The following is a 12,418-nucleotide window of genomic DNA, read 5'->3' as shown; positions in this document are numbered from 1 at the left end:
TCTCTTTAAAGAATAATCAAATAGTATATGAATCAGTCTGTTTGGGTATGTAAGAAAAAATGTGGACAAGGAAAACTTGACATGACTATGAAAAGGTGATCTTCTCTTGGTCTGAACAGTGGTAAAAAAAAAAAAAAAAACACGTTTTTTTTAAGTCCTTATGCCCTTCCATTTTTTACCCCTATCAAAGTACACGTACCCAAACACCTACTTTACTTCTCAGGATCTCATTGATGACAAAGTTATCACCACTCTAGAAACTTAGTATTTCAAAACAAACAGTATTAAATCTTAATTTTGATTGCTCACTGTATAATCAGGCTATTCTAGGTCTGAAAAACTATTCCATTTTAAATGTCCTTCCCTTTTTAAAAATCCTTATGGCAACAATGAAACTTTTCAACAGTGACAACTGTTCCTGCTTTAAATATAGATTAGCAAACGCAGTATGATAATCTTCTAGCCCCTTGATTTCACTCCACTTCTTGTATCTGAACAATGAAAAGCATTGTAAGTGAGTCCACAGCAGCTTTCTTTTATCTTAACACAAGCTACCAGTGTATACACAAAGCAGTGAACAACAGAAGCTCTCTGTGATATCCAGATACAAAGCTCTTGAGAAAGTCTTTACAATGCCAGTCAAACAGAAAAACATCTGGTTAGTTTTCAAATGAAATGAGCTATTCTGCCGCCCTCCATGCCACCTTACAAGCAACAGGCCGTTTATGTCTTTCCTATTCATTACTGACTGCTGTTGTAGTTCACAACATTCTCACTAGCTCCATGATCACTGAGTTTTTTTTCACTCATTCAAATAACTCTGTCCATTTGGTTACAGGTATAGTTAGCAAGCTGACGGCACCCAAGTCTTCCTTTTTTTTTTTTTTAAATATGTAATTTTACTAATTTTAATCTATTTTCCAGTGGCATGTTTTCCAAAACATTTACTATTTGATATGGCATAGAACGCTGTGCTTAGTCCTAAAACTTTCATATTATTGAACCCATTTCTGAGGATCCCAAATTAAAGAAATCATTCAAAATGTGATACAGTCTAGTGTTTATTTCATGTTATGGCAGGTACACTCGAATTTCAAAAATTTAAAACATATAAAAAGTGGTTAGGGACTAACATTCGTATCAACAGTTGATAAATGTCTAAGATTGTTTATTATACAGCAGGGTACAATGGTAGTGCTAATGCCAATAGGGCACCGTGAGAGTTAGTCTAAAAATTATCACTAGGCTTTTTACAAGCAACAATATATGCTGCTGTTTTAGAATTTTGGGACATGGTCTGCTTCTAATGCTGAGCAGTTCTTTAACATTTTTAAGGTTACACAGTATTACAGTTATTTAGTTTGGCATATGTTTCCAAATAAGGAAAAAAGTAGAAATGTATTCATAACATCACAGAAATGCACATCCAATTTTGTTTTTAATAAGAACCATAGGTACAGATCGGAACCCTTCCCTATATGAAATAATTTACACACAGATGAATCTATATCGCTATCTAAAATAATCACTAAATACAGTTATTTTTCAGAAATAAACAAGCAGAGGTTTTTTTTTTCATTATCAAATATCAAAAACATGTAGATAATGTATGTTTTTAAAACAAAAGATACTCTAAATTATAGGAATAATTTCAGTGAATTCAGTGAATGTGCAATCTAAGTCAACCAGGTTTTTATTGCAGTACAACCATATTAAGAAACCAATGATCGGAAAATACAACTGTATGAAAGAAATTTATAACCCACAAAACTGTTGTTCAGGCCTTAAGGTAAAATAGTTGCACAGTTTACAGGTAAAACCGAGGCAACAAAAATGCGTGCTTCTCTTCAACAGTAGATATTTTATGCAGAAGATGTAACACTTTGTTTGTAGACAGCATGGTATGCATTTCTCAGCAAGACATAAGGAAAACAAGATTCCAAAAGATCCATTGTTAGGAATGGGGATTCCTGTACAATCTGAAAAATTCCAAAAATGCTTCAGAATTCAAGTTATTCATAATGGGAGCATTCAATGACAACTAGTACACACAATGTCTGTATTGTTCTCATTAAATGAAACAGATCAAATTACCTTCCTTTTACTTAAAATTTGAAATGTAAATGTCCCACTGTGTATTCTATAAAAAAGTTAAATAAAGTCCTGCTTTTGAATTAAATCAATTAATCAGAAACATACTGAGCACTTTCATTGTCCTCAACAATATATTAGACACAACAGTCTAGCTGGGGACTCAAGACTCAGTTAGAAAGAAAAACCAGCCATAAGACCAACTTCATAACTAAGTGGAAAGCTTTAAAGTCCTCGAGGAGTTTAAAAAAAAAAAAAAAAATTAATGTAAGCCAGAGTAATCAGGAAAGATTGGCTCTATAGAAAGTGCTGAGTCATTAGGACAGACACAGAGATCTCTCTAGGTAAGGGAAATTATTTTAAATGAGGGGAAAGTCATATGGTAGAAATAAGCATAGCTAGTTCACAGACACTGGGGAGAAGGTAACTGATTAGAGAATTCTAAAAAATTTTATTAGATGGGTAAATGGAGTCAGGATAGAGAGAATTCAGAAAAATGGAAAAGAATTGAAACTGATACACTAGGTAAATATAAGGCCCAAGTGTTTCTCAACAGGTTGAACGAACTGTTCATTAAAAAAAAAAATACTCTATAGGTAATACTCATCTGTTACTTTGTTGTTCTCTGATATTACCATAATGGTAAATATGAATGACGTCAATCTTTTTAGCCATTTTTAGAAAGAGTGTCACTTGGGTGGAGTAAACATCAAGGATCAAAATAGTACTTAAGCTCTTACTGCTATTCAATTTCTAAAATGCCAAGAAATGACAATCATGAATGACAAACTTTTTTGTTGTTACTAAAAATTAAAATAAGTAGAAGCTGGTGAAATGGATATGAAAAGAGAGAGTGGAGAGAGGGAGTGGGCTGTCTCATTAGGGGGATAGCAATTGTGAGTTGTAGCAATGTGTATATAAGTTTTTGTGTGAGAGACTGACTTGATTTGTAAACTTTCACTTAAAGCACAATAAAAATTTAAATAAGACTTACCATATCGAGCAGTAAATAAACAGATTCTCTATTTCTTGTTGTGGTTTTATCTGTCTCCTGGCCAATTTTCAAAAGACTGGAAGATGCAAGCTTAAAAACACACACACACGTTAAATAAGTTTTCTTTTCTTTTTTAGTGAAATGTTCATCAGTTACTTGCTTATTTTCAGTATTCTTCAACTTCCAACACAATTCAATCATTCAGTGCTATATAGAGTAGGCAATTAAGTAACTTAAGTAAGGTGTGCTCAGATAGCACTTTACATCCAAACAGTAATTCAGAGAGCTATTAAGGTATATACAAACTTAAAGATAATAAATGTAATCAAATATTCTTGTTGGTCTTTAAAAATAATTTTTTTTAGAATCCTTTATTTTAAACAATTCAAATTATTTTCTCTCTTCTCAATATGTGTGTTAACTATATTTCTTAGTTTCCAAATAACAAATTTCATAGTGAGTTCAAATTAACAGGAACATTGAGATTAAGACATTAAGCCCTGAACGAAGTAAATGTTAATTAAAAAAAAAATTAAGTCCTAATAGTTTTATTTGAAATACAAGTTATTTTATCCTCAACTCAGTACTATAATTTGCTTTAAAATTAAAAAAAAAAAAATTTATTTTTTAAAAAAGCTAACAGGAATTATAACATAAGCAAATATTCTAGTGTTTATTATACTATGGTAAAAAAAATACTATGGTACAGTTTACCTTTTAAATAAAATATGGCAAAATGGTATGCTGATAAGAGGAAAGAGCTATGCTGACATAGAAACTAAGAGCCACACTCAAGAGGTGAGATTTAGCACTATTCTCTTTTGGTAGTGAGTTTTTTTTTTTTTAGTATTCTTACTTTTGAGTTTGCCACCGTTAATAGTCTCCCTCCAAATGAATAAACGAGCAAGCAAAATATATCTTTTTAGAGGGAACATTATCTCTTTGCCTCAACTGTCATCTGCCCCCACCCCTTTCCCTCATCTTCAAAACCCTTGGCAAATTTCTAGGACCATTCAAACATTTGCTTAAAGAAAAAGGTCATATTGCAGAGTTTCAGAAATGACAGAGACTTCTGAGTTCAAGGGAAAAATGTTAAAATGGCTGCTCCTTGATTTTAATACTTTACTTTCACCTGTTCTTCCTTCAAATAAATGATTAATTAATTAAACAGAATGAAATTCATATGTCTGAGAAAAGAACGCCATTAGAGGACACTAAATAAAAGGTAAGAATAAAAAGAATTGTTACATCTGGTAGTCATGATTTTTAATCATCTTGAAAAAATGTCATGAGTTTTGCTGCTTGATTATACATACCGCCAGAAATTCTTTAAGACGGTCTTCAATGCTCCCTTTGTGAATCGTAAACAAAGCTGCTGCGATCTGGTTGATGGCTTTGGCCAAGCAATGTATATTGTTGCAGTGCCCTGAGAAAGTGCAAATAGGTTTGTGTGGTTTTTGTGCAACCCCACAATATCAAATAATGCATAGAAGGCAAACTCTTAGTGACCTCACAAGCTACCTGAATAGCGGCACAATTAAAAGTAGGCTTGGAGGCCTGACTGCATTGCTCTTCTTTCACTTTCACGAGTACTACAACCAAACTGCTAAAGTTGCAATTTGGTCCTTTTGCTTAAAAATAGTGTAGAAGAGAACAACAAATTATCATGCCTGTACTAAACAATACTTTCAAAAACCCCTAAATGATATCACACCTAAGTTTTATAATGTCTTGGAAACTTAAAACATGAAACAAAAAGTTCTTAGCTGCTTTACAAACATAATAAATCATTCAATCCTTAAAATAATCCTAAAAGTCCTTGCTATCCTCTGCTGTGCATACATTCAGGCACATATGTGCTCACACATGCACATTTCAGATATCAGTTCATTAGAGCTTACAGGAAGAGAAATAGACTATCCAATATCACACAGCTAATAACAGAAAACTTAAAACACACATTGTGTTATAAAAAACACCTTTTACATGAAGGGAAAATTATCTACACATCAAAACCTGTTTTTCCACTGCCAAAATAATTTTAAACCACTATTACCTTCTATAGCAGGGCTGTACTGAGACATCACATTACTAGCCAGTGTTGGCAAAGAAACTGCCACAAAGACCATGAGGAGGCAGGCAATTTTATATTCTTCTTCTGGGCTAATGTTTTCTAAGAGAGAAAAATTAAGAATAAACCAAGGTGTTTCTAAAATTAGGTAAAAGCTGATAATCTAAACCAGACAAAACAAATTTTTATTTTGTATATTTTACTGGAACATTATAGAACTGATCACAATTTTGCAAGGAGAAATACAGAATAAAGTAGAAACAATACACACTACTATTGACTATCTTCAACTGCTCAGGCATATTTCAAGGGCCTCTAATAAAACTGCTTTTTTTTTTTTTTTAATTTTAAGATTGGGGACAAAATAATTTAGGATAATTGGGATACTAAAATTTCTAATTTCCTAATTAGAAACTGATTAAATTATTATTTTACAAGAAAATTCTATTTACTACAATTCAGAAAATTTATTATCTTATATAATTACTCTGCAAAATCACACACACAAAAAAATCCTTAAATTTTTTTTCCCTGAAATAGGCACGTGATTTGAAATTTACTATTCGAGGATACAAAGGTGGAAAGTGGAACAAATTTCCAACCTCTCTATCTTAGACAGAAGGAATCAGTCATAAATGAAGACATCAAGCACTGCCCTAAAGCTTTTAACATATAATCCTTCTACAATATTTACTGTAACACATACTCAAATCGTGGGTTATCTAGGCACTTAACTTTTTATCTGGTGCCCCTGAACTTCTAGGTATCTTATTATTCAACACCACAGATAAAAACTGAACATAAGAAAACAGCCAGAATATGCTTTAAAAACTTGGCTGATTAAATCAAATATAATGCTAGCAAATCAAGTAATAGTGATAATCTTATCCATTGACTGTAATTAACATACTGCATGAAAGAGGAAACAAAAAACAACATTATATAAAAAAAGAAATGATAAATTTAGTCAAACACCAACCATCCTACTGCAATGGGTGGGGGCTATTTTAGTACTAGAAGCAGAGGAAATGTTATTTATTTTGGAGACAAATTTTGGATACTGCATTTCAAAGGGCTACTTTAAAAAATTTATAAATGTCCAGTATTATAAAATAATGCTGACTCTTTATGGTTGAGTAGCTCTGTTGTTATTAGATGCTGTCGAGTGAGGTCTGACTCACAGAGACCATATGTACAACATAATAAAACCCTGCCTGGTCCTGCATCATCCTTAAAATCGTTGCTGTGTTTGAGCCCACTGTTGGTAGCTACTATGTCAATTCATCTCGTTGAGGGTCTTCTTCTTTTTCGATGACCCTCTACTTTATCAAGCATGATGTCCTTCTCTAGGAACTGGTCCCTCCTGATAACACATCCAAATGAGACGAAATCTCACCATCCCCACTTCTAAGGAGCATTCTGGCTGTACTTCTTCCAAGATGGATTTGTTCATTCCTCTGGCAGTCCATGGTATATTCAATATTCTTCGCCAACACCGTTATTCAAAAGCATCAATTCTTCTTCAGTCTTCCTTATTCATCGTCCAGCTTTTGCATGCATAAGAGGCAACTGAAAATACCATGGCTTGGGTCAGGTGCACCTTAGTTCTCAAAGTGACATTTTTGCTTTTTAACACTTAGGTCTTTTGCAGCAGATTTGCCCAATGCAATACGTCGTTTGATTTCCTGACTGCTGTTTCCATGGACGTTAATTATGGATCAAAATAAAATGAAATCCTTTGAGTAGCTTTAGTCCAATTAAAATAGCACACCCTTGGGGTCTCAAAAGCCTGTGAGCTGCCATCTAAGATACGCCACCAGTCTCATCCCTTCAGGAACAAGGGAGAATGAAGGAAACTAAAGACACAAGGGAAAGATGAGTCCAAAGGGCTAACAGACCACAACCACCATAGCCTCCACCAGACTAAGTCCAGCACAACCAGATGGTGCCCAGCTACGACTACTGACTGCTCTGACAGTGATCGCAACAGAGGGTCCCAGACAGAGATGGAGAAACACGTAGAACAAAATTCTAACTCACGAAAAAAGGCCAAGCTTACTGGCCTGACAGAGACTGGAGAAACCCCGAAAGTATAGCCCCCAGAAACTCTTTTAGTTCAGTAATGAAGTCACTCCTCAGGTTCACCCTTCAGTCAAAGATTAGACAGGCTCAAAAAACAAAATGAGACTAAAGGGACACACCAGCCCAAGGGCAAGGACTAGAAGGCAGGAGGGGTCAGGAAAGCTGGTTATAGGGAACCCATTGTTGAGAAGGGAGAGTGTTGACATGTCATGGGGTTGTTAGCCAATGTCATAAAACAATATGTGTACTGTTTAGTGAGAAGCTAGTTTGTTCTGTAAACTTTCATCTGAAGTACAATAAAAAAACCAAAATAAAATAAAATAGCACACTCTTTCCTAGATACTAATTTTTTTGCCATCTACTAGATCAACTCCATCAGCATATAAATGCTGTTATGCCCAGCATAAAAAAATCCTTTTTTAAAAAATTGTAAAAATATATGTAACAACATTTGACAATTTAACATTTTTCAGGTGTACAATTTAGTAGTGTCAGTTACATTAATCATGTTGTATAGGCATCACTCATAATCACTGCCAAATTTCCCATCACCATAAACTCAATGCTTCCGAAACAATGACTCACGCTTTTTTTCACCCCTGGTAAACACTAATAAACTTTGGTCTTTATACATTTGCCTATTGTTGTTTCATATAAATGAGATTGTATATTTGTCCTTTTGTGATTGATTTATTTCACTTAGCATGTTTTCAAGGTTTATCCATGTTGTAGCATGTATCAGGGCTTCATTTCTCTTTACGGCTGAGTAACATTGCACTGTATGTCTATACCACATTTTGTTCAACCATTTATCTACTGATGGACATTTAGGTTGTTTCCACTTTTTGGCTATTATGAATGGTGCTGCAGTGAACACTGGTGTACATGTGTCTGGATGCGTCACTACTTTCAACTCTCTTGGATATACACCTAAGAATAGAATTGCTGGGTAATATGGTAGTTCTAAGTTTAACTTTCTGAGGAACTGCCAAACTGTTTTCCATAGTGACTATATCACTTTCAAAATCCTTGTTTGGATTTTACTCCTGAATTCAGCTAATGTAATTTTCTTTGCATCCCTTTACAACAAAACGCTTTAAGAGAGCTGTTTATAAATGTTTTCTTCATTGGTCTTGTCAGTGTCACTTATTAACTCCACATAGCTGGTCATTCCCTCTTCACTTGGGCTCCCAGAAGGCACTTTTTCCTGGGTTTTTCTTCTACTTCACTGGTCTTTCCTCCTCCGTTACTTTTTGGTGATTCTTCCTCTTCTCTCTAAGCTCTCAAAATTGGAGTGGCCCAGGGCTCAGATCATGATTCTCTTCATTTCTGTATCTACACTAACGGCCTTGATAATATCATCATGGCTTGAATATCATCTGTATGATGATTAAGTTGGAGCTCTGATGGCATAGTGGTTAAGAGCTTGGCTGCTAACCAAAAGGTCAGCAGTTTAAATCCACCAGCCGATCCTTGGAAACCCTATGGGGCAGTTCTACTCTGTCCTATAGGGTAGCTATGTGTCAGAATTGACTTGAGGACAACTGGTTTTCTTGTTTGTTTGTTTGATGACTGAGTTATAACATAAGCTCCAGAAGTCAGAGATTTTAATCTTTTCCTCACTGATACATTCCAACCACAAAAACAATGCTTAAAAAGCAGGGACTTGAATAAATGAATGAGTAGCACACCCATCTGTGTGCTCAGGTAATTTTAACAAGAGCTCTATATATGTACTAGTGCATTTTTACCTGATTTTTGTGAGGAGAGAGCTACCACCAAGGCAGGATCAATCTCGCAAGGTAATCCAGCAGCTGATGATAACTCATACACGTTCATTGCAACCTGACAAAGTATAAGAATCACAGAGTAAAAAAGATTCTAACAAACTTCTGAGGAATTGCACTTTAGTAAGAAAAGGTTTACTGTCTAAATTAAGAGTCCGCCCACAAGCACTAGGGAATTTCAGAAACTTGGCTGAAGCAGGAACTATAGAGTAACTAACCTACACTGAATAAGCTGGTTTAGTATTTTGTGATGTGCTGCTGGTTATAACTTTCTACTGCTATGCCAAACAAACTTTGTAATACTTTTTGTGGCAAATTCCAACAGAACCATTCTAAAAATAATTATTTTTCTTGGAAGCATGGACATAAGATATCAAGCCAAAAAAGATGAATAAATGAATTAAAGTGAATCAAAATTACTAAACTGATGTTTAGGCCCAGAAGTTCTTTACTAAAAAATTACAGTGGTTCAATGCCCACTCAAATCACATCTATGACTATGGTAGGTTACTTATCATAGGTTTTTTTTTTTTTTAATGGAATATTGGTTTAAAAAAATCTGATAAATGAATTTCTAATGATTAGTATAATTTTTTGTATCACACACAGATTTCACATATTCAAGACATTAAGATGGCTCAATACTTTAGTTAAAAGCTACTTACATAACTGGTTACACATAGTAATGCAACAAAAAAACCTCAGTATAAAATACAAAGTAAAACTTTATAGCTTATAATAAATGGAAGCATGCCTTGCATTAAGCTCTAGAAATACATGTCTGTGGTCCTGTTCTTTTACCACACACACAAATTAACTCCAAATAGATCACACACATAAGTGTAAGAGCTAAAACTGTAAGAAGAAAATGTAGGCATAAACCTTAATGGCTTCGAGTCAGGCAATAGATTCTTAGACACGATACCACAAGTGCAAGCAAACAAAAGAATAAATAAATAAATTGGATGCCATCAAAATTAAAAGTTTTGTGCTTCAGAGGACTCTATCAAGAAAATGAAAAGACAACCCACAGAATGAGAGAAGATATTTGCAATTCATATATCTGATAACAGACTTAAATCTAGAATATATAAAGAACTTGTAACTCAAAAATAAAAAGATAAACAGCCCAGTTAAAAGACGGACAAAGGATCTGAATAGATTTCTCCAAAAAGATATACAGATAGTCAATAAGGACATGAAAAGATGTTCAACATCATTTGTCATCAGAGAAATGCAAATCAAAACCGTAACGAGATGCCACTTCATACCCACTAGGATGGATATAACAAAAGCTAATTCTTGTTATTTGTAGTAGTTATGGTCTATAAACTCACCAGGAACACTGAATTAACAAATACTGAACCACTTCTTCTAGGGGAAACACAGAGTTAGGTTCCTGCAATTCTCTAGTCACAACATTTTTGTTAAAACTCAATATGTAACTTTCTTTTATAAATCTTTCTGCTTAAAGACATCTTTTTCTCATTCTGCTTTATGACCATGTATAAACAACCATCAGCTAAAGGAAAATAAGATAGTTACATTGCTATAGGTGATCAAGGGAGACTGAATTCCAAAGTGCCTAGGTAGTAACCTGGTGCTGAACTCTCAAAGATGCATTTTCAAAGGCAAGCATGCTAACTGACCACTCTAAAATAGAAATTTTATTGTAGTTTAGGTTTTATCGCCTTTTATTTTATATGTAAATGAATGATTTCATTTTAGAAACCATAAAATCCAAACAGAAGTTATATTATTACCTTCATATCTGTTTCTCTTGGAATGTGATCCTTAAAATCTTCAATTGAACTTACAAGAAAAGGAATGTGGTAGGATAAAACCTAGGCAGGACAACAAATAAGAACTTAGAATTACTTTTAAATGGTAAGCTACACATTTATAAAATGCTACCATTCAATCATGTGATTTTCTAAAGTACTAAGACATGTACAAATGGAATGTATTCAAAATGCCAAAACAACGACAGTCAAAATGAAAAAAATTCTTTAATGATTACTAGTAAGGTTAAAAAAGTTGTACAATATTCAAGTAAGTTAAAAATTTTAATATTACCAAAACAAAAAACAAGTTCAATTAACTCTAATTTCGATATACTATATTTTATATAAACTAGGAGCCTGCTGGTGCAGTGGTTAAGCACTCGGCTACTAACCAAGCAGTCAGAGGTTTGAACCCACCAGCTGCTCCGTGGGGAAAAGATGTGGCAGTCTGCTTCCATAAGATCTACAGCCTTGGAAACCCAATGGGGCAGTTCTACTCTGTCCTGTAAGGTCACTATGGGTTGGGACTGACTTTGACGGCAAGGCGTTTTGGGGTTTTTTTTCGGGGGGGGGGGGGGCGGTTAGGAAAACTGGAATTTTAATTATGCCATACCAACTGTATAATTGAAGAGTAACTTTTAATTTCCAGAAAATTAAAAAGGATTATTTGGATGTAGGAAATATACTTATGATGGTTTCTTACATCTCTGAGTGCTTCTTGTGCCAATGACCGGAAGGATAAAATTACACCAATTATTGTCATCCTCTTCAAGACACTGTCAACAGCTAAATTTGAAGGCAGGAGAGGAGAAGAGAAGAAAAAAAATTGAATTGAATTCTTTTTTAACAGTGGAGAAAACTTTTAAAGTCCTAAAATTCACTCATTATAAAAGGTACTATTAACGGCAACTTGATTACAACAGATGACTAAAGAGGCAAAGGTACTGACAACCACTATTTAAACCAGGGTCACTGAGTAGGCATCAACTCAACTGCAACACGTTTGGTTTTCACATAATTTAAGCCACTTTACCTTTGAAGTAATTACAGTTTACTTCAAATGGAGTAAGTTACATTCTTTTACTTGGGTTAGACAGCTCTCCAGAATTTTGAAATCATCATAAAAGTAGCAACTTGTATAATTCTATCTCAGAAAGAGGAGGTAAGAAGGAGAATGGGCAGTAGGGGAGAAAGAGGAAGCTAGTCAGCATAAACATGAGTTAAATCCTCAAACTGCCCCGGAAATTGGAAATGCTAAATTCTGAAGTTGTTGAAGTCTTGAGAGACAAGAAACACAAAATGGCTATAAAGAGCACAAGCAGTTTTGGAAGGACCAGGTTGGTGAAAACCACAAATGGATTTGCTTTAACCACATTTTGATTACAAAGTATTACTCTGAAAATTATTATATATAAAATAAATTTATTATATATAAAAACTGATGTAACAAAATCAAGGGAGATTAGAGTTGCAAAGGATGAACACCTGCATATTTTATACAGCCAAACAAACATTTACTGAATAGCCTTCACACACCAGGCATTCTACTGAGCAATAAGAACAGAGATCAACAGAACAATGATCTATATACCTCAAGTAACAGTCTAAT

At 34.2% G+C, this 12,418-nt stretch overlaps 1 protein-coding gene across 1 annotated transcript in view; it reads right to left on the bottom strand.

The window, feature by feature from the left end:
• Positions 1-1,043: 1,043 nt before the first annotated feature.
• Positions 1,044-12,418, bottom strand: part of NCKAP1 (NCK associated protein 1) — a 110,276-nt gene continuing 98,901 nt past the window's right edge. Inside the window, exons 25-31 of the mRNA XM_003406182.4 lie at positions 11,513-11,595; positions 10,789-10,869; positions 8,990-9,083; positions 5,142-5,258; positions 4,402-4,511; positions 3,086-3,175; positions 1,044-1,979 (exon numbers count right to left, since the gene is read on the bottom strand). Coding sequence (XP_003406230.1) covers positions 1,863-1,979; positions 3,086-3,175; positions 4,402-4,511; positions 5,142-5,258; positions 8,990-9,083; positions 10,789-10,869; positions 11,513-11,595 — 692 coding nt within the window. The 3' untranslated portion in view covers positions 1,044-1,862. The remainder of the gene's footprint in view (positions 1,980-3,085; positions 3,176-4,401; positions 4,512-5,141; positions 5,259-8,989; positions 9,084-10,788; positions 10,870-11,512; positions 11,596-12,418) is intronic.

The sequence above is a fragment of the Loxodonta africana genome, chromosome 6 (assembly GCF_030014295.1).
Source record: "Loxodonta africana isolate mLoxAfr1 chromosome 6, mLoxAfr1.hap2, whole genome shotgun sequence".
In the NCBI taxonomy this organism is placed as follows: Eukaryota; Metazoa; Chordata; class Mammalia; order Proboscidea; family Elephantidae; genus Loxodonta; species Loxodonta africana.
Note: the sequence above shows the minus strand (reverse complement) of the source record. Positions and strands in the feature narration are given on the sequence as shown.